At 46.6% G+C, this 22,527-nt stretch overlaps 1 protein-coding gene across 1 annotated transcript; it reads left to right on the forward strand.

The window, feature by feature from the left end:
* The first annotated feature begins 14,581 nt into the window (after positions 1–14,581).
* On the forward strand, positions 14,582–22,188 carry LOC141101024 (uncharacterized). Its single transcript, XM_073589823.1, has 5 exons — positions 14,582–18,886; positions 18,953–19,046; positions 19,633–19,828; positions 20,441–20,600; positions 20,712–22,188. The coding sequence occupies exons 3-5, from the start codon at positions 19,783–19,785 to the stop codon at positions 21,358–21,360; spliced, it is 855 nt and encodes a 284-aa protein (XP_073445924.1). The 5' UTR covers positions 14,582–18,886; positions 18,953–19,046; positions 19,633–19,782; the 3' UTR covers positions 21,361–22,188.
* The last annotated feature ends 339 nt before the right edge of the window (positions 22,189–22,527 follow it).

Below are 22,527 nucleotides of genomic sequence, written 5' to 3' on the forward strand. Positions count from 1 at the left end.
CAGTGATTCTATGGACAGACCCCTCCAAAAAATGCCTCCATTCTTCAAAAGCCAATTTAATGGCCAGCAATTCCCAGTTCCCCACATCATAATTCCTTTCTGCAGGAGAGAATTTCCTAGAGAGGAAAGCACAGGGTCTTAATTTGGTTAGAATGGCAGACAACACCGCCCCCACCCCCATCTCAGAGGCATCCACCTCTACAATAAACGGTTCAGACACATCTGGTTGAGTCAAAACAGGGGCGGACATGAAACATTTTTTTAACTCCGAAAAGGCCGCTACAGCATGAGCCGGCCAATTCTTAACATCAGACCCTTTCTGAGTTAAATCTGTGAGGGGTTTGACAATTTGCAAAAACCTCCTTAAAAATTATAATAATTCGCAAATCCCAAGAAACGCTGGAGACCCTTGAGATCTTTAAGTTGCACCCAATCAACAATGGCCTGAATCTTTCTAGGGTCCATATGAAGCCCCTCAGCAGACAAGATAAACCCCAGAAAGGACAATTCCTGAACAACAAATAAACATTTCTCAGGTTTAGCAAAAAGACAGTTCTCCCAGAGCCTCTGGAGAACCGCACGAATATGACCTATGTGATCCTGCTTATCCACTGAGTACCTCAGAATATCATAGAGATAGACTACCATAAAGTGCCCAATGAAGTCAGAGAAGAAATGGTTGATAAAATTCTGGAAAACTGCTGGCGCATTAGTCAGACCCAAATGCATAACCATATTCTCAAACAGTCCCTCCAAGGTGAGAAAAGCAGTTCACTCATCCCCATCACGTATACGGATAAGATTATATGCTCCTCAGAGGTCTAATTTAGAAAACCCCAGACAGTTGGTTGTACAAATCAGGGATAAGTGGGAGAGGATAAGTGTTCCTCACCGTAATTTTATTTAGCTCTCGGAAATTGAGGCATGGGCGCAGACCACCATCTTTTTTTTTAACAAAAAAGAACCCAGCCGCCACACGGGACACCGAGGAGCGAATGTGCCCTTTACGAAGACTCTCAGAGATGTATTCTTTCATGGCAGATCTCTCAGGACCAGATAGATTGTATAAACGGTCCTTGGGCAATTTAGCATCAGAAACCAGGTCTATAGTACAATCAAATGGGCGGTGTGGTGGTAAAGCCTCTACCTCTTTTTCAGAGAACACATCCTCAAAGTCCTGCAGGTACTCCAGACTGACGGATGACACAGACATAGAAATAAGGCAACATTTAGAACAATTAGAATAATCGAGTTATGTAGTTGCAATCAGGGAAAACCTATCACCAGTCCGGCCGGGAGATTGTCCAGGACAAAGCATGACATACGCTCCTGGTTTAAGGCCCCACCTTGAAGGTAAACTCCTCAGTGATGAAATTTACCCCATTCTTAGTGAGAAGTGAAGAGTCGATAGCCACAATTTTAATGGAAGTCTCCAACCTAACTGTTTCTAACTTACAGGTGGCCACCAATTCAGAGTCAATCAGGTTCATGGAGGACGCATAGTCCACAAAAGCCGAAGTAGCAGTTACACAGTCCATAACAGCAAGTTCCACTTTCAACAATATCTTTGAAAATGAAGAAAAAGGTACCTGAGAGTCGGGGTGACCTCCACAACAATCACCCAGACTCAGTCGCTTGTTAGTCGGTGAGCAGGAAGGGCAGTCCATTTTTCAATGTCCGGGATCTCTGCAGTAAAAACAGAGTTTACCAACTCGATGTCCCCTCTCCTTTTCTTTGAGAGTGATGGCTCCCACTTCCATGGGCTCAACTGGTGACAAAGACTCCGGCTTACTAGGGAGCAAAGGAGCCTCCCATTGCATGACTTCCCTCTCTCGTAACCTCCGATCCATGCAGACATCCAAAGTCATCACCTCTTCCAGGGGGAGGATGGAGAGCCAAAGCGTCCTTTAAATGTTCAGATAGTCCCCTCTGGAACTGACACCTGAGAGCTGAGTCATTCAAGGACACCTCTGAAGACCACCTCTGGAACTCTGAACAGTACCACTCGGCTGAGAGCTTACCCTGAAAGTGCCCCATGATAGTGTCCTCTGCCAGTCTAACACAGTCCGGTTCATTATATATCAGTCCCAGAGGGTCAAAGAACCTATTCACAGACATTCTTTCAGGGGCGGTCGGAGGTAAGGAAAAAGCCCACCACTGCGGACCCTCCCTAAGTAAAGCTATAGCTATCCCACCCACTGACTCTCATTCCCTGAATATCGGGGTGTAAGGGAAAATAATAGTTTCCAACTCTCCTTGAACATGTAAAATTTTTCTTTATCACCCGAGAAGGTGTCATGTAGTTTAACAGAGGGTGCAGAGAAACATCAGTCATCGCAACTGATTTACTGACAGAGGAAGAGGAAGTACCCTGGACTACTATAACTGCCTCCACAAGCTCCCTCTGCACCTGCTTCTGAGAGGTAACCAAGGTCCTGTGCTCCACGGATAATGCCTGCATCATCTGTGTCAGGTTAGTTCTTTGATCCGCCATGGTATGCAGCGGATCCATGACCAGAGGAAAAAAAAAGTGTAATCTCTCGTTTAAATGTATGGGTCAGTGATAATGTAACGCAGACACCATCAGGGGGTGTTGATGAGAGAAGAGAGGTCGCACCTGCAGCACAGCAGCACAGTGCAGGTTACACCACATCACTAGGTGGCGATAGAGAGGGGTCAAAATGACCCAAGTCAGTAACCGTAATGTTTAAAGGGGAAAACAGAACTTGTGGTCAAATACAAGCCGAGGGTCAGAAGTAGACTAGAGCAGAGGTACCAGAGACGTGAGACAGAGAACAAAGTCAGAGTTTGGCCAGTAGGTCAGCGACAGTTGAGCGTGTGGTAAACAAGATGGGAGACAGAAGACGAAGTCAGAATTCAAGCCGAGTCATACATGGAGTGGAATACACACCAGAGTAACACTAAGGCCGGGATCACACTAGAGAGAAATACGGACGAGTAAGAGGCGTAAAAACCACGCATTGCACACGGACCAATGATTCTCTATGGGGCAGCTCCCAATAGCCGTATATTTCTCAGCCATATTTTACAGTCCGAAACAATCGCAGCATGCCAATGCAAGTCTATGGGTGCACAAAAAATACGCATTACACATGGACCAGATGTGTGACTTGTGAAAAATACGCACTGGTGTCCTTTAACAAAAGCCGGCAATTCAGTACAGTAAAATCACACTGACATGTTTAATAAAGAAGCGAAAGAATAGATATATACACATAGAATGCATATATATATTATATATATATATATATATATAGTAAGGTAGCGCTTGTCAGTCAGGTAGGGGATACTCGCTAGGCAGCCGATAAATCAGGTCCGGCACAGGTTTCTCAACATAACTCAGTCCATTCGGTTTATTATGCAGCATAAACCATCAACAGCAACATAAAGTTCATATCAACACAGCATAGCATCCATGACAGAGCTTCGCTCTGTTTACCCTGTGGTCACACAGGCTTGGCTATGTCCGGTACGCAGGCTCTCTAGCCTCACAGTTATTTTCCCTGTTCGGGTTACCTCATAGCTGCTTCTCAGTCCTGGCGTTCATTTCCTCTCCTGGGAACTCTCAGACACGTGCAGCCATGTTACACAGCATCTCCACGTGCACTCAGGAAGGCAGACACGTCAGCCAGATGAGACCTTCCATATGGACCAACCGGGTCCATGCATTCACTCATGTGACCTACCCTGGTCACCTTATATGGTCCGTAGCCACGCCCACCAGATCACATGGTCCTACAACCAGTCATACACATACGCTTTACTATGGGCGTTTTAGACACACACACTGGGTGGATTTGTAGGTGATTGATCCCACCTGTCTCACCAATCACCTGAAGGCTTCTCCCTAACATATTGGAACAAAACATCAGCTCTGCTGATCAGCACATAATCAATCCTTCATCCCAAGGCCACCCACTTGGGATACATAATGGTCATTTAGGACCCTGCTCCTATTACCTCTCTGGACAAGGCTATCCGCCCATCCTGGAACACACACACAGCGCCCCCTAGCGGACACAGTGGTCACTACACCACTATATATATATATATATATATATATATATATATTTACATATCTTAGAGTTCTACATAGCAGAATAGCTGCTAATTCAAGTGCCGGCTTCTGTAAAATCATTCCAAAACCCGACATGAAATGACACATGGTTTACATACAGTAAACCATTTCATTTCATTTTTTTTTATATATCCCTGACTAATAATTAAATTAGGGTTTGTGTGTGAAATTTGGGACATCTAGGTGGTAAATTAAGGGGTTAATTAATTGGAAAAAAATATGTGGGCTCCCACGGCAAAATCGCAACCAGAGAGGTAAAGCAGGTGAGTGAGGGCAGATTTTAATAGCCTTGAGAGGGACCATTGTTTTTGCCCCCCCGGCTACAAAAAACTGCCCCCAGACACCCCAGAAAAGGCACATCTATAAGATGCGCCTTTTCTGGCACTTATCATCTCCATTCCCATTGCCCTGTAGCGGTGGCTAATGGGTTAATATTAATGGTTTAATGTCACCTTGCAATTGAAAGGTGACATTAAGCCGATTAATAATGGAGAGGTGTCAATAAGACACCGATCCATTATTAACCCTAGACTATTAAACGGTTAAAAAACACACACAGACATTAATGAAAAATTATTTTAATGAGATAAAGACACCAAGTTTTTGACAAGATGAATTGCTCAGCTAATCCAAAAATAAACCATCGACCTGTAACAAAAATAAAACAAAAAAGCAACCATATCCTTACCTCTCCGCTGCTCAGTCACGTCCCCCAGTGCAATCCATCAGAAAGGGTTAAGTGGTTTACACAGGGACCGGTGCTATTGCGACCAGCCCCATGTAAACCACTGCCAGAATGAATTATTTAATCTCTGCGCAGCCTTCCTGGCTGCCCTGAGATGAACTAATAAGCGTGGGAAAGCTTCTGCATTTTTTCCCATGCTCATTAGTTCTCCTCAGGTCAGCCAGGGGACTCCGCGATGCCTTACTGATGTCACTGGCTTATCCTTATATACATTACCATCATAAGTAACACTAACCAAGTTAACCTCTATGGATGACAAATTCAATCCAGAGAAATATTTTGAACTTTTTTTTTGAGTTTTATATACTACCGTAATGTAGCATGTGTGATAAAACACTCCGGGATCGCCTTTGCTGGGGTCAAAGGTCACGTGCGTTCAGCATGAAACTCAGGCGCAGAGCTGGGATTCGGGTGTAGCTGACCCTGGGTCAGGTTTATTAACGGTGAAAGCAATGCAAAAGGAAATAAAACATAAAACAAATCCTTGCCTGTCCGGCACTAACTAAACAATGGACAACCTAACTACCAACTGGCGGGCTTCTCCCGTCCAGCCAAACCACAGTTGCAGTGGGCACTGCTTCCACTCACGTGTGTCTCTCACACAGACAGGCTCTCTGTGTTCCCAGGCTGAGACACTCACACAACCACCTGGCATCCTTTTATATCCACCTCCCATTATTCATTAGCAAGCAGGTGCGATACTGACCAGACTAGGCCACATAGGAAAGGAATCTGGGCGAGATATACCTGCCCTCATCCACTATTCCCACATGATTCTCACATATCCCCCCCTTCTGCTCAGACCACTCCGGTCGAGCAATGACACCCGCCAAACAGTGCACTCGGGACAGGGCATCTGCATTTCCCATCTGTACCCCTGGGCGGTGCTCCACCGTAAAAGTGTAGGCCTGCAGGGCAAGGAACCACCGGGTCACCCGGCTATTCCGTTCCTTGTTCAAGTGCATCCACTTGAGAGGGGCATGGCCAGTGATCAGCCTGAACTTTCGGCCCACCAGGTAATATTTGAGGGCCTCTAGAGCCCACTTAATGGCGAGGCACTCTTTTTCTACGACTGCATACCTTTGCTCGTGTTTATTCAGCTTCCTGCTGAGATAGAGGACTGGGTGTTCCACTCCGTCCCTCACTTGTGAGAGTACAGCCCCGATACCGGTATCAGAGGCATCCGTTTGTACCACAAACTCACTGTGGAAGTCCGGAGTCACCAGTACGGGCTGAGAGCAAAGTGCCCGTTTTAGGCTATGGAAGGCTTCTTCAGCCGCTAAACTCCATTTAATCATGACGGAGTCTTTCCCTTTTGTAAGATCCGTCAGAGGGGTAGCAATGGCTGCAAAATTGGGTATGAACCGGCGATAATAACCGGCGATCCCCAGGAAGGCTTGCACCTGCTTCTTGTTGACAGGTTGTGGCCAGTCCTGAACCGCCTGAATCTTATCAACCTGGGGTTTAACAACACCCCTCCCAATTACATACCCCAAATACCGGGCTTCTTCTAGCCCGATGTGACATTTCTTGGGGTTCGCGGTTAGACCTGCCTCCCACAGGTCGTCAATCACAGCTTGTACTTTCTGGAGATGAGTCTCCCAGTCCAAGCTGTAAATGACAATGTCGTCCAAATAGGCCGAAGCGTACTGCCTATGTGGCCTTAGGACTCGATCCATCAGTCTCTGGAAGGTCGCCGGTGCTCCGTGCAGACCAAACGGCATATACACATACTGAAATAGACCTTCTGGGGTAGCAAATGCTGTCTTTTCTCTGGCAGCCTCCACCAGAGGGATCTGCCAATACCCCTTTGTTAGGTCTAGGGTCGTAATATACCGGGCTTTTCCTAACCGATCTATCAACTCGTCGACCCGGGGCATGGGGTAGGCATCAAATTTTGAGACCGCATTCAGTTTCCTGAAGTCATTGCAGAACCGGATGGTGCCGTCCGGTTTAGGAATTAGCACAATCGGGCTGGACCAAGCACTGTGCGATTCCTCAATGACACCTAACTCTAACATTGCCTTCACTTCTCGGGAAACGGCTTCACTGCGCGCTTCCGGGATTTGGTAGGGCTTTATGTGAACTGTGACACCAGGTTCCGTTACGATGTCATGTTTTATTAGCGTAGTCTGCCCGGGTTTTTCTGAGAAAAACTTTTGGTTGTGAAGTAGAAACTTCCTGACCTCAGTCTTTTGCCGCTCCGAGAGAGTCTCTGCAACCCGTACCTCCGGTACGGTATGCGAGCAGACAGGACGGGCCAGCTCCGTTGACAAGGCAGACCGATCCTTCCAGGGCTTTATCAGATTTACATGATAAATCTGTTCAGGTTTCCGTTTACCTGCCTGGTATACTTTGTAGTTTACTTCACCAACTTTTTCCTTGATCTCAAAGGGGCCCTGCCACTTTGCCAGGAACTTACTGTCCACCGTGGGGACCAGGATCAACACCCTATCTCCGGGTGCAAATGTACGGATCTTGGCGCCCCTATCATAGATTCTTTTTTGGGCTCCATGAGCCTGTATCATGTGTTCTTTGACGATAGGCATAACAGCCGCAATACGGTCCTGCATTTGTGTGACGTGATCTATCACTGTTTTAAACGGAGTGACCTGACCCTCTCAGGTTTCTTTTGCAACGTCTAACAGTCCGCGAGGACGTCGGGCGTACAATAACTCGAAAGGCGAGAATCCCGTGGAAGACTGGGGTACTTCCCTGATGGCAAAAAGCAAATACGGAAGTAAATAGTCCCAGTTCTTCCCATCCTTGTCTATCACCTTTCTCAGCATCTGCTTCAGAGTTTTATTGAACCGTTCGACCAACCCGTCTGTTTGAGGGTGATACACGGATGTGCGTAACGGTTCGATTTGTAACAATCGGCAGAGCTCCTTCATTACCCTGGACATAAAGGGGGTCCCCTGGTCGGTGAGTATCTGTTTTGGTATACCGACCCGACTAAACACATGCACCAGTTCCTTGGCAATCGTCTTGGTGGCCGTGTTACGCAAAGGGATGGCCTCCGGGTAACGAGTGGCATAATCCAAGATGACCAGGATATGTTGGTGTCCACGTGCAGACCGTGGAAGGGGCCCAACTAAATCCATCCCAATCCTCTCAAACGGGACTTCAATAATAGGTAGGGGTACCAAAGGGCTACAGAACCGGGGCTTAGGTGCAGAGGCTTGGCAGTCAGGACAAGACTCACAATATACACGGATATCGTGATGCATGCCTGGCCAAACAAAACAGTGTAATATCCTTTCGGTGGTTTTCTGGACTCCCAGGTGACCTCCCATCACATGTCCGTGGGCCAGGTCCAGCACCTGCCGCCGGTAGGGTTTTGGCACGACTAATAGTTGCACCGTATCTTCCCCCTTTTTCTCTATCTGATAGAGTAAATCATTCTCCAGAACCATGTAAGGATATGCCAGCCTAGAGCCAGGTTCTACGGGTACCCCATTTATCACTTTTACATTTGTCCTAACCTGAGAAAGGGTAGGATCCTTTATTTGCTCGCTTTGGAAGTCATCTTTCTGAACTTCTAAATCCGGCAAACGGGGAGGTGGACGGCTGTCAGCCTCCTCCTCTTCCCCGGTCTCCTCCGTATCACCCGCCATGACTGAAAACGGGAACTGCAGGTCATTTCCCGCAGACTCTTCCCCCGAGTCTTCCGGGGAGACCTCTTCCTGGGGTTCGGGACCCACACGCGCCCTGGGAGAAGAATCATGTACACTATTACCCAAAGGCATCAACTGATTCTCCCACAATTGCCAGAAGTGGGGAAAATCCCGGCCCAGGATAACATCATGCAATAACGCCGGGACGAGTCCCACTTTATGTTGCACAGACCCATAGGAAGTTGTAATGCATATGACCGTGGTGAGGTACGAACAGGTGTCTCCATGCACACACGTTACAGAAAATTTGTCTGATGGTCCAGTCGGGGCTGACACCAGACTGGCCTTCACCAGAGTCACCACACTTCCCGAGTCTAACAATGCCACCACATTTTTGCCATCAACAGTTAAATCACACAAGTGTTTTTCCACATCCTTTTGACCGGCATTCACACTCACTACCCGTGCAACCATAGACATGCGGTTTTTAGAGTCTGTGACGTCGCACTGCATGGGTTCAGTAGTGACCGGACAGTTCGCAGCAATATGTCCCATCTCTTGGCAGCGGAAACACCTAACGGGCCCCTTGCTTAGACCATAGTTCGTTACTCTCGGCCTCGCAGTGCGGGCAGTCCCGTTTTCCTCCCCCACTGTCTTAGGGATTTTTCCATCTCCCCTACTCCCTGGAACAGTCTTACCGGTTCCACGTGGAGATGATGAAGAACGAGGTGGGGTAGCGTCGTCTCGGAGTCCTTCCGCCACGGAGTAACGTTCAACCAGATCCACCAGTTGATCTGCCGTTGTAGGATTTCCATGGCTTACCCACTTCCTCAGGGCTGGCGGTAGAGCTCTCAGGTACTTGTCCATGACGACTCTCTGGATTATCTCTGGTGCTGTCAGCACCTCGGGTTGTAGCCACTTCTTCGTCACGTGGATCAGGTCGAACATCTGTGACCGCGGTGGTTTATCCAGCTGATAAGTCCATTGATGCACTCTCTGTGCACGGACAGCGGTCGTCACTCCCAGCCGGGCCAAGATCTCGGCTTTCAGTTTGTCAAAGTCCTGCGCAGCTTCAGGCTCTAAGTCATAATAAGCCTTTTGGGCCTCACCGGAAAGAAACGGGGCAATCAGGCCGGCCCATCTTGCCTTCGGCCATTTTTCTCGCAACGCCGTCCGTTCAAACGTAGTCAGGTATGCCTCGACGTCATCTTCTGTCGTCATCTTCTGCCAGTACCGACTCACGTGAATCACTCTCGACTCGGCTTCCAGGTTAACCTCAGGTAAGCTTGCCAAGCGCTGCGCCACCTGCTGGAGAAGCGAACGATCGGTAACTGTCATGTCCACCAACTCCTTCAGCTGGGCCATCATCACCCGATTAGCTTCTTGCTGGATGGCGGTGGACTGTACCAGCGCTTTCACCACGTCCTCCATGCTCATGCTTGCAACGTGATGCCCGCGTTCTCCACCACAATGTGATAAAACACTCCGGGATCGCCTTTGCTGGGGTCAAAGGTCACGTGCGTTCAGCATGAAACTCAGGCGCAGAGCTGGGATTCGGGTGTAACTGACCCTGGGTCAGGTTTATTAACGGTGAAAGCAATGCAAAAGGAAATAAAACATAAAACAAATCCTTGCCTGTCCGGCACTAACTAAACAATGGACAACCTAACTACCAACTGGCGGGCTTCTCCCGTCCAGCCAAACCACAGTTGCAGTGGGCACTGCTTCCACTCACAGGTGTCTCTCACACAGACAGGCTCTCTGTGTTCCCAGGCTGAGACACTCACACAACCACCTGGCATCCTTTTATATCCACCTCCCATTATTCATTAGCAAGCAGGTGCGATACTGACCAGACTAGGCCACATAGGAAAGGAATCTGGGTGAGATATACCTGCCCTCATCCACTATTCCCACATGATTCTCACACATGTTAAACTGTATGGATGACAATACAGCAGCAGTCCACTCCTTGTGAATCTCCCCCAAATTTTTGAATGGTCTTTTCTTAACAATCCTTTCAAGGCTGCGGTTATCCTGGTTGCTTTTGCACCTTTTTCTATCACACTTTTTCCTTCCTGTTCTGCCTTCCTCCACGTATGGTGCTGTGTGGATTTCAGCATACAGCTAAACCTCATCCACCTCCCCAGTAAACAGACTGTATGGATACCTAAGTCTATATTTATTGAGGTGATGATGTGAACTTGGTAACAGTGAACAACAATGGTGGATGATATTGTGTGATCGAATGGACAAGGCAACTGTTAGGTGGATTCATAACTGGCTTAGTGATCGGACCCAAAGAGTGGTCGTAAATGACTGCACATCCAGTTGGAAGAATGTCTCAAGTGGGGTACCACAGGGCTCTGTCCTGTGCCCTGTATTGTTCAACATCTTTATCAACAATTTAGATGAAGGAATTGAGGGTAAACTGATTAAATTTGCTGATGACACAAAGCTAGGAGGGATAGCTAATACTAGAGAAGAGAGAGAGAGAGGATTCAAAAAGATATAAATAAACTGGAGCAGTGGGCAGCAGCTAACAGAATGGTTTTTAACAGGGAAAATGCAAATTACTACATCTGGGCAATAAAAATGAAAAAAGCATGTACAGGATGGGAGGAAAAGGGCTAAGCAACAGCACATGTGAAAAAGACTTGGGTATACTAATAGATCACAGACTGAATATGAGTCAACAGTGTGATGCAGCAGCAAAAAAAGGCAAATGCAATTCTAGGATGAATTAACAGAAGCATACAGTCTAGATCACGTGAAGTCATTATTGCCCTCTACTCCTCTTTGGTCAGACCTCATCTGGAATACTGTGTCCAGTTTTGGGCGCCACATTTTAAAAAAGACATCAACAAACTGGAGCAAGTTCAGAAAAGAGCGATCAGAATGGTGACCGGTCTGCAAACCCTGTCTTATGAGGAAAGGTTGCATGATTTGGGAATGTTTTGCTTGCAAAAGAGAAGACTGAGAGGAGACTTAATAGCTGTCTACAAATATCTCAAGGGCTGTCACATTGAAGGAGGATCATCTTTATTCTCATTTGCACAAGGAAAAACTAGAAGCAATGGGATGAAACTGAATGGGAGGAGACAGATTAGATATTAAAAAAAAACTTTTTGACAGTGTGATCAATGAGTGGAACAGGCTGCCACAAGAAGTGGTGAATTCTCCTTCAATGGAAGTCTAAAAACAGAGGCTGGACAGACATCTGTCTGGGATGATTTAGCGAATCCTGCTTTGAGCAGGGGGTTGGACCAGATGGTCCAGGAGGTCCCTTCCAACCCTACGATTCTATGATTCTATGATTCTATGATCGCAGAGTGGATGGTAACAGAGTGGTAAAAACTACAAGGAAATAAACAGTATATCAGCACTGGCAGATAGCAGAGATAATAGCATGATGCAGGGTACAATTAACATCAGTAACTGGGGCTTTACAGAGATAGCACATAACACAGCATAACCCAGAGATACAGCTAACATGGCTATCTAGAGTGAATTCAGGCTGCCAGCATTACACTACTTATACAGACATGCATCTCTCTGCATACAGAGAAAACAGCAATATGATACAAAGCACAACATGCCTAAGTACACAGTATGCTACACAGGGGCTGCATAACTGTTCTAACACAAATATGTAAATACATTTGACCCTCACCGGAATCCGCTTGTCAGGAGCAGCGATTTGTAAGGAGAGAGTACCAGAACACGTGCGTAAGACTCAAAGGTCTGGAGGAAAATGTCTGCAAGCCTTCTTGCCCTGGAAGCTAAGGGGGCGGTTCTAGTCAGAACACACCATTAAAGAGAAATGCTTACTTTATTCAGGATCAGGATAAATGGGCAACTATTGACATCTAATGGTTATAACTGGTACTACACTATGAATTAACTTGCTGCACAATAATGGGCAGAACACTTCCACTTAACGTTCCATTAATATGCTTGGATACATACAGCACTCTGTGAACAGCCAGCTTCTTTAGCAATGACCTTTTGTGGCCTACCCTTATTATGGAGTGTGTCAATGAATGACTTCTGGACATCTGTCAAGTCAGCAGTTTTCCCCATGATTGTGGAACCTACTGAAACAGACTAAGGGACCTTTTTAAATGCTTAGGAAGCCTTTGTTAATTATTCTAATTTACTGAGTTAATGACTTTTGGGTTTTCATTGGCTGTAAGCCATAATCATCAACATTAACAGAAATAAACACTTGAAATAGATCACTCTGTGTGTAATGACTCTATATAATATGTGAGTTTCACTTTTTGTATTGAAGAACTGAAATAAATTAACTTTTTGATGATATTCTAATTTTGTGAGAAGCACCTGTACTAGTACGCAGGAATATTACGTAGCTCAAAAAAATTGCTTAGTATATGCTGGTACTGAGTAATATTATTTGGCTCTAAAAAGAGCTGTTTTGTATATTATGGTACAAAATATGAAACCCTGCCTATCTCCCTAATCCCACAGTCTGTTCCTACAGTATACACAATGCAAACTAGTAGAGATCTGCAGCATGTGCTTGCAATGATAATACCCAGATGCCTGCCTTTTCCTCGCTCTCATATTAAATCTCTCCCTAGTCCCTACGCTATCTCTACCTAACAAAGAACTAATCTTCACCCTCAGTAGCTCTTAAAAGATCTTTTTGGAATCAGAAATTCTCCCTATACACTGCTTTTACTGTCCGTACGCACACACTACGCTCTCACTATGTTGTTTCCGGATGAAATGTACACAAGATGGCGCTGGCAGGGATTAAATATTCCCTATGATGCTGTAAGGCCAGTCAATCACAGTAATGCCACACCAAAGATGGCGCCGGCAATACTGTGATTGGCAGGCAAGTCCAGCTTGTTCAATGGCTGTAAATAAAGGGCCAAACATGCTGGGCGGGTCAAATATACTTAAGCGAATAGCTTCTATTCTCCTTGCGAGTGGTGCTTGTACGTGTTGGTGCATACACGATGACGTCATCACATATTCACCGTCATCAGTCATCACAGAAAATAGAGAGAGCTTAGAGCTATACAACAGTTCAGTTTTGACGGCTGTGGAACTCCGGGAAAGCTTCCTGCGCCAAGATATGTGCTGCCAAAGGCACTTTATTAGTACTTGAGGTTTGGTGAGCAGAAGCAAATAAAAAGGGAGGGCCCTCTTTGATTTTTCTCACTGGACCCAATAAAGTAGTAAAGGCAGTAATACCCTGATGGCGGCCCTTTCAAGCAATACTAGGTGGTGATAGGACATGAGCTAGAACGCCTTCTGCCTCTGTCCCAGCCATCACTACATTTACCAAGTGGGCAGTTAGGGAGATGTAATGACCCTGGCCTTGTTACTGACCCACATATCGGTGGATATGTGGACCTTACCATTGATGGCGTTGCGCAGTGCACAACGGATTTGGTCAGCAATATGTTTCTACACGGCAGGGATGCCCCGCTTAAAAAAGTAGTGGCATTTCTTAACAATGTATTGCGGGACACCCACTGCCATCAGTTTTTAAAACTGTCTGACTCCACCAGCTGGAATGGCAGCATTTCAAAAGCCAGTAATTGGAAATGCAGTCATTCAGGACCATGGCTTGTGGGTGGCTAGGGGACGTATCTCCTTGTTTCTCTCGAGGGTTTTAAATATTAGAGTTAAGACCATCCCAATTAGGGCCACTGTGAAGTGATGGGATGGCTTTTGCATTTTTTTGATCAAAAAACATGTTAACTAAGTACCCTATATTATGTTCAAGCACTATTGCTGCTTATTTACTACAGGGTATTTAATTATTATGTTTCTGTCTTTTATTTTTTTCACAGGCAGAGGGTGCAGAGTACACACAGGCTTAAAGGTACAAAGCTCTCACTGGTGGAGGGGCAGGGGTCAGAGTACACACAGTGGCTTAAGGGCGCAGTACTCCCACAGGCGGTGGGCAGAGTACACAAAGCGGCTTAAAGGCACAGTACTCCCACAGGTGGAGGGTGCAGAGTACACACAGCAGCTTTTTGACACAGTACTCCCACAGATATGGGCTGCAGAATACACAGAGCAGCTTTTAGCACAGTACTCCCAAATATATATATAGGTTGCAGAGTACACACCGTTGCTTTTGGGACAGTACTCCAAAAGATATGAGTTGCAGAATACAGACAGCGGCTTTTGGCTCAGTATACCCACATATGTGTTGCAGAATACACACAGTGGTTTTTGGGCACAGTACTCCCACTTATATATCGATTACAGAGTACACACAACAGCTTTTGGCACAGTACTTCTTCAGATGTGGGTTGCAGAGTACATACAGTGGCTTTTTGGCACTGTACTCCCACAGATATGGGTTGCAGAGTACACACAACAGCTTTTGCCACATTGCTCCTTGTAACAACCCACTGTATGGCCTCCCATCCCCCACCTGCCTTACTCACTACTCCGGGCCATGCTGTGAGCTCTGTCTTCTGCCGACTCCTTGCTGTATGCCTCATGCCTCCTGCCTGCTCTCTGCATACTTCCTGGCTGTGTGCATAGGGGGCGGCATCGGCACTCTCTGGTTCTTATAGGGTCAGTGTGCACCTTCCTAAGGTGTTCCCAGCCAATTGCCAAGAGGCCTCTGGTATTTAAGGTATCCTCACCCATAGGAGAATGCCTGAGCAACTATTTCCCTCAATCAGAGTCTTGCTGCTGAGGTGCCAGGTCCTGTCCTGTTTCTGCCTTCTCTGGGGGCTGCATACCCAGATCTGTTTCAGTGCGCTTAGTGTCTTATGTTTCCGCCTCTCTGAGGGCTGCATACTCAGGCTTGTGTCTTTGTCCAGTATTTGTTCCTGTGTCCATCCTTGTGTGTATTGTGTCCTATTCCTGTATCTTATCTTGTTCCTGTTCCTGACCTTATCTATACTCAGTCCTAACCTCTGCCTGTTTGAATCCTTGTCTATGGCTTCCTTTCACTGCTGTGTGTGTCCTTGTGTTTACTCTATCTGCTTTGCTCTTGCTCCACTCCTTGGGTTCTGCCTTGCATCCGCTCCACACCCTGCTGCTCTGCTCCTCACGCCTGCAGTTCTGCCTTTTGCTCCACACTCCTGTGGCTCTGCCTTTGCTCCGCACTCCTGCAGCTCTGCCTTTGCTCCGCACTCCTGCGGCTCTGCCTTTGTGCTGCACTCTTGCAGCTCTGCCTTTGCTCTGCGCTCCTTGCAGTTCAGCTCACTGCACTGCAACCAGCGACTCTGTCCTGCTCTCCGCTCCACAACCTTGCATTTCTGTTCCACTTTCGTTCCATTTCCTGTGGCTCTTTATCTGTCCCTGCTCCTCCAGTCCAAACAGGTCTCTACCTGTTCCCACACTCTACTCTTACCTGTCCAAGTCCATCCCTGCTTCTCCAGTCTGAACAGGTCTCAACCTGTTCCCATACTCCACTCTTACCTGCCCTTGTCCCTGTGTCCTCCAAGTCAGTTCCTGTCTCTTGTCTCAGCTGTGCCCACCTGCCAGTGTCTCTGCCGTGCCTGCCTGTCTGCCAAGAGTACCAGCTGTGCCCGTCATAGTATCAGTCGTGCCTGTCTGTACTTGTCCGCATGTCACACAGTGTTCTGTTTCCCAGTGGGATCAGCAGTCACAGATAGACACCACCCTGGAGTGGTACCTGGCAGCTACCTGCCACACAAGCCTGACCTCACCATCAGAGGCTCCAGTGAACACCAAGATAGCTGCTTAGTCACACCCCTTCCAGGGTAGTCTGGTTTGTGGCACAGTGGGGCCACACCACCATGCTCTCACCAACCAGTCAGGGCGCGAGCATTACACTCCCACTAACATGGGTTACAAACCACACGCAGCTTTTGGCACAGTACTCCCACAGATATGGGTTGCAGAGTACATACAGCGGCTTTTTGGCACTGTACTCCCACAGATGTGGGGTACAGAGTACACACAGCAGCTTTTAGCACAGTACTCCCACATATATGGGTTGCAGAGTGCACACAGCAGTTTTTGGCACAATACTCCTACAGATATGGGTTGCAGAGTACACACAACAGTGTTTGCCACAGTGCTCCTTGTAAAAACCCTGCCGGCATCACTGCATGGCCTCCCATCCCCCACCTGCCTTACTCACTACTCCAGGCCATGCTGTGAGTTCTGTCTCATGCCAGCTCCATGCTGTATGCCTCTTGCCTCCTGCCTGCTCTCTGAATACTTCCTGGCTGTGTGAATAGGTGGGCAGCGCCGACACTCTATGGTTCTTTTAGAGTCAGTGTGCACCTTCCTAAGGTGTTCCCAGCCAATTGCCAAGAGGCCTCTGGTATGGGTTGCAGAGTACATACAGTGGCTTGTGGCATAGTACTCCCACAGATGTGGGTTGCAAACTACAAACAGTAGTATATCCCACAGATATATGTTGCAGAGTACACACAGCAGCTTTTGGCACAGTATTCCCACAGATAAGATGTGGGTTGCAGAGTACATACAGTAAATTTGTGGCAATGTACTCCCATATAGTGTATATAGGTTGCAGAGTAACACACCATTGCTTTTGGGACAGTACTCCAACAGATATGAGTTGCAGAATACAGACAGCGACTTTTGGCACAGTATACCCACATATGTGGGTCATAAAATACACACAGTTGCTTTTTGACACAGTACTCCCACATATATATCGATTACAGAGTACACACAACAGCTTTTGGAACAGTACTTCTTCATATGTGGGTTGCAGAGTACATACAGCAGCTTTTTGGCACTGTACTCCCACAGATGTGGGTTACAGAGTACACACCCCAGCTTTTGACAGTGTACTCCTATAGATATGGGTTGCAGAGTACACACAACAGCTTTTGCCATAGTGCTCCCACAAATATGGGTTACAAAGCACACACAGCAGCTTTTGGCACAGTACTCCCACAGATGTGGGTTGCAGAGTACATACAGTGGCTTTTGGCAAGGTACTCCCACAGATGTGGGTTGCAGAGTACACACAGTAGCTTTTTGGCACTGTATTCCCACAGATATAGGTTGCAGAGTACAAACAGTGGCTTTTGGCATAGTATTCCCACAGACATGGATTGCAAAGTACACACAGCAGCTTTAAGGCACAGTATTCCTACAGATATGGGTTGCAGAGTACACACAGCAGCTTTTGGCGCAGTACTCCCACAGATGTGGGTTGCAAAGTACACACAGCAGCTTTTTGGCACAGTACTCCCATATATATGGGTTTCAGATTACACACACCGAGATTTTGGCCACAGTAGTGCCACAGATATGGGTTGCAGCGTACACACAGTGATTTTTTTGCAGAGTGTGCAGTCAGCATCTGTCCCTTACTCCAGCTGCATCATGTCTGCACACACACAAAAGCAGAATGGCGGTGGCACTTGCTTTGTATAGTTCAAGCAAATTGCCAGTTGCAGCATAAATTCCCCTAAGGGGACTAAAAATTTTAAAAAATTAAAACGTTAAAAATATGGAAAAAAAATATTTATACAAGTTTGAATTATGCCCTTTTTCCGCCATTAAAAATAAAGAATTAAAGAAGTTAATAAAAAATTAGAAATATGTGGCAAATCTAAATCCAAAGACACTCTATTCAAATATAAAAATATTTAGCCCAATTAGCAAACGCTGGAAAGAAAAGAAAAATGGAAACAGGATTGCGGTTTTACATTCTCTGCAATACTGCAAAAATAATACCGTAAGATGCAGTATCAGAACATTTTATCACCTCAAAAGGCTATGAGTAAAAGTATCAGCTTTCCCTGCAAAAAAAAGGCCTATGGCTGGTTTCACACTAGCGTTTTATCACGCAGTGCATCGTGCGCTAACAATCGCACGCGCAATTGTCCCCTATCTTTAAAATGGCGGGCGCAGTGTCCAGCGATTGCACGCATGCCTCAGCGCTTCAGTGCGCTGCACATTTTCCAGGTGTGCGATCAGATGCGCCGGACGCTACATGTTGCATTTTTTGTTCCAGCCCACATCGTTGAAAAATCGCATGCGCACGTCAGCGCATGCAATGCGCAAAAAAATAGCATTAGAGTCTATGGTGGTGCTGACGTGCGCTGTGTACTGCGCATGTCAGCGCATTGTGAGCGCACGCGATTTCAGAGTAAACAATGTCTAGACACTTGGTAAATCCACCCCCTAAACAAGCAACATTGTTTGGAAGGAAGGTAGATAAAATAAGGGCTTTGTAGTGCCAGATCATCACTCTCCAGACAGACAGCAAGAAGACAAGACAACACCAACCCAGCCAGAGACCATCCACAACTTTAGAGAAAACAGCAGCTTTAATGTGTGTATTCTAAAATCAATTTATGTGAGGCTGTCCTTTAAAATATATAATGTACTAATTTTTTTTTCCCCAGCATGTCTTCTGGATCAGAATATGCTCCTCCACAGGAAGAATTAGAAGAGGCAGAGCGTGAGGTGAGTATTTTGCTGCCTTTGTATACCTGCCTCTACAAATGGCTAATAATTTCTGTTCTTTTATAGACCTCGGAATCGGACCAGGCAAGTGAGCGGGAACAGCCAGAGCAGCGTACACAAGGCACGGCGGGGAGGAGACGCCTTGGAATGCACTTCCCAGGTCAATACGATTAGTCCCCAATCCCCACAATTTTAAGCGTGCCCTGAAAACGCATGTATTCAGACTGGCCTATCGCCTCAACATATTAACCTAATCTATCCCTGTGTGGCACAGCCAAAAGTTTTTTACCATAACCAGGTTCACCGCATCATGTTCCCACATGCTTTATGCATCCATTAGCCCTCTGTATCTGTACTGTTACACACTTAACATTATGGCTGGTCCATACAATCAGGGCAACTGTTACCACCCACCATTCATGCCTCCCCTTTTCCTCATAGATTGTAAGCTTGCGAGCAGGGCCCTCATTCCTCTTGGTATCTGTTATGATCTATGTGATTATTGTTATGCTGTAATGTCTATCGTCTGTACAAGTCCCCTCTGAAATGTAAAGTCCTGCGGAATATGTCGGCGCTATAGAAATAAAATTTATTATTATTATTATGTAAGGATACATTCTACCTGCTTTTTTGGTTCAATAATTTTTTCTATTCCTGTTTTTCTGCCCTGCTTTTCTTTCTTTTTTTATTTCCTATCGCTATCATTCACCACAATTTCCAAGATTCTAAATGTATTTGTTTTCTAGGTTCCACAATGGGATGAAGTCCTGTATATTGACAACGAGAAATTGATCAGCCTTGTCCAGGAGCGTGTCCCGTTGTGGGACAGCCGTGACCAGCAGTACAAAGACATTGTGGTGACCCGGCAGCTCTGGAATGAAGCGACCGCAGCGTGGATGGAGGGCTGGGACAGCGCCTCTTCAACTGTCAAAAAGGCGTTCAGTAAGTATTTCTCTGTTGTGTGATGCTGCATTGACTCTTGTTCCTGATGATACTTGTGTGTGTAGTGCAAGATATATACTTGCAGTAAACACACCAGTGTCCTCAGGTTCAATAGTGTATGACTTTTGTATTGTCATGTTGTATATTTCATGCTACACTCTTGTTCGTGATGATACTTGTGTGTTTAGTGCAAGATATAGACTTGCAGTAAACACACCTGTGTCCTCAGGTTTAATAGTGTATACCTTGTGTATTGTCATGCTGTAGATTTCATGCTACACTCTTGTTCCTGATGATACTTTTGTGTTTAGTGCAAGATATATACTTGCAGTAAAAACACCTGTGTCCTCAGGTTGAATAGTGTATTCCTTGTGTATTGTCATGCCGTATCTTTCATGCTACACTCTTGTTCGTGATGATACTTGTGTGTTTAGTGCAAGTCATATACTTGCAGTAACCACACCAGTGTCCTCAGGTTCAACAGTGTATGCTTTGTATATAGAATTATTTGGGAGGCTGCATTGACTGTTTTACAAGGTCACTCAGGTTTGTGTGTTTATACAGATGTCATTGCATTGTATAATTTTTTGTTTGTTATAATTTTTTCAACAGTGAACAAAGTCCGCACTCATAGGCGCTCGATGAAGGACCGCTTCAACACTGATGTTCGGGCTGAGGGACAGGTTCGCAGTGGCTCAGCGGCAAGGACAAGAACAAAGTACGGCTACCATCGCGCTTTGGAATTCGACCGGTCCTTGCCACCAGAGCGCAAGTATATAATGTTTTATTTTTTGTTTTAATTGAACTAATTGGTACTTTTATATTCCACAGCTGATTCTTCGCGATAATGCATGACACTAATGTTTTACTTTTGTTTCCACAGCACCTGGAGCAGCACCGTGCAATCTGTCCCTGGAGCGGTTCTTCATCGATCGACCTTGGACCCGTCCCAGCCATCCGACAGCCAGGAAGCAAGTGGCAGGTCAGCAACACAGACAGCTGGTGACCAGGAAGCTGGTCAATCAGGTGTTCCCCTGTCCCAGGTCTCTGCCACTGGTTATGCGGGCACTACACGCCAGCGGCACAGGGCCTCGGACAAGCCTGTCTTGCCCGAGTTCATGCACTTGAGCGAGGCCTTTCATGCTAGTCTCAAGACGCTGTCCGAAAGAGTGGAAAGTGGTTTCTCACTAATAGAACGTGGTTTTAACCACATGGAACACCTCATCCACTCTTCCGACCAGCGCCTTGAACGGCCGGAGGCCGACCTCAATAGACCAGCACACAATTTCTTTAGTAAAATTGAATGGGGCTTGGCGGATCACCTTAGTCCTGAGCAACAGCTGAATGTGCTACTCACCTGCAACACTGCTTACTTGCAGGCTATGCAGCAGAATCAGTACGTGCAGCAGTCAGTGTTTCATTCCCACCTGTGCCACCACTGTCTCGCTTCACCACAGTACCTACTTCTGCTGCATATCACTGCACGGCCACATGCATTCCTAACCAAGCCAGACACCACTATACAACACTAATGCCGAGTGCTGCTGGACACTCCACCCCCGCCACCACCATGTCCAGTGCTGCTCCTGTCTGGAGCACCAGTACTGCCACCATTACCTCATCTTGGCCCACCACAAGTGCAATATCTGTTTGGTCTACCGCCACCTCTTCTCCTGTTTGAAGCACAGAGTCACCATCATCTCCGGATCGGAGCACCACCACTTCTCATCAGTATGAGAGCACCGGCACAAATCCTCATCATTCAAGGAGCCCCTCCACCACTCATCAGAGGAGCACCGCCACCACATCTCATAGGAGCACCGCCACCACTACTCTTCACAGGAGCGCCGCCACCGCTTCGCCTCCTCATAGCACCGCCAACACTCCTCATCAGAAGAGCAACCGCCACCACTTCACCTGATAGGAGCACCGCCACCACTTCTCCCACCAGAAGCCCTGCGCACACTTCTCCTTCGTTGAGCACCATCACCACAATTTCTCCTTCAAGGAGCACCGCCAGCGCCACCACCGAGCAGCCTAGGGGAGACCAACATTCCATATTTTATTCTGCCAAGACACGGTCCACCATCTCTAGTCGGTCAGCCAATGTAAGGCGGTCATACGGTGTTAGTCGGTCCAGGCAGGTGACTCCTGCACCAAAGAAGAAGAAACAAAAGACTTTGTTAGTCAGTCCCCCCTCTCCTTCCAATGTTTCTCAAACTGCCTCCGTTTCCATACCTGATCTACCTTCCCCCAGTACTTTAGTAGCCCCTTCCCCTAGAACCCCTTCCTCAATTTCCAGCCGTTCCTCGTCTCTCCACACCCCCAAAGTATCCCACTCTTCCCCCAAACGTCCTTCAAAAGGAAAATAATTTTTTTTTTCTACTATTAAATAAATGTGCAATTTTTATGTTTCAAAGAAAGGCTTGTTTAATGTGTCTTTCGCCGCCTACACACACTGCGGCGTACACACCCTGCACCATACATTTGGCGTTTTTGTCAACACATAGCTCCACTACTGACACATGCTTCGCGTGTCAATCTTTGAGCTCTGTGTAGTCAAAAACTCTAATCTATATGACTTTTATTTTCCACAACAGTCTCTTCAGTAAGGTAATATAGCACATACTGAATAGAGGATGGGGTTGAGTGCAAGGCCTATCTATTGTTACATTGACTTGTATCCTAAACAGTTAATT

Source organism: Dendrobates tinctorius, unplaced genomic scaffold, assembly GCF_039654945.1.
Source record: "Dendrobates tinctorius isolate UK_male_01 unplaced genomic scaffold, ASM3965494v1 ptg000113l, whole genome shotgun sequence".
NCBI classification, from domain to species: domain Eukaryota; kingdom Metazoa; phylum Chordata; class Amphibia; order Anura; family Dendrobatidae; genus Dendrobates; species Dendrobates tinctorius.

Bases quoted from the DNA above. Each gene is read 5' to 3' on its own strand.
- LOC141101024 (XM_073589823.1), top strand. From the start codon at position 19,783: ATGGAGGGCTGGGACAGCGCCTCTTCAACTGTCAAAAAGGCGTTCA. The intron at 19,829-20,440 runs GTAAGTATTTCT...TTTTTTCAACAG, and splicing joins AACTGTCAAAAAGGCGTTCA to TGAACAAAGTCCGCACTCAT. The intron at 20,601-20,711 runs GTATATAATGTT...TTGTTTCCACAG, and splicing joins TCCTTGCCACCAGAGCGCAA to CACCTGGAGCAGCACCGTGC.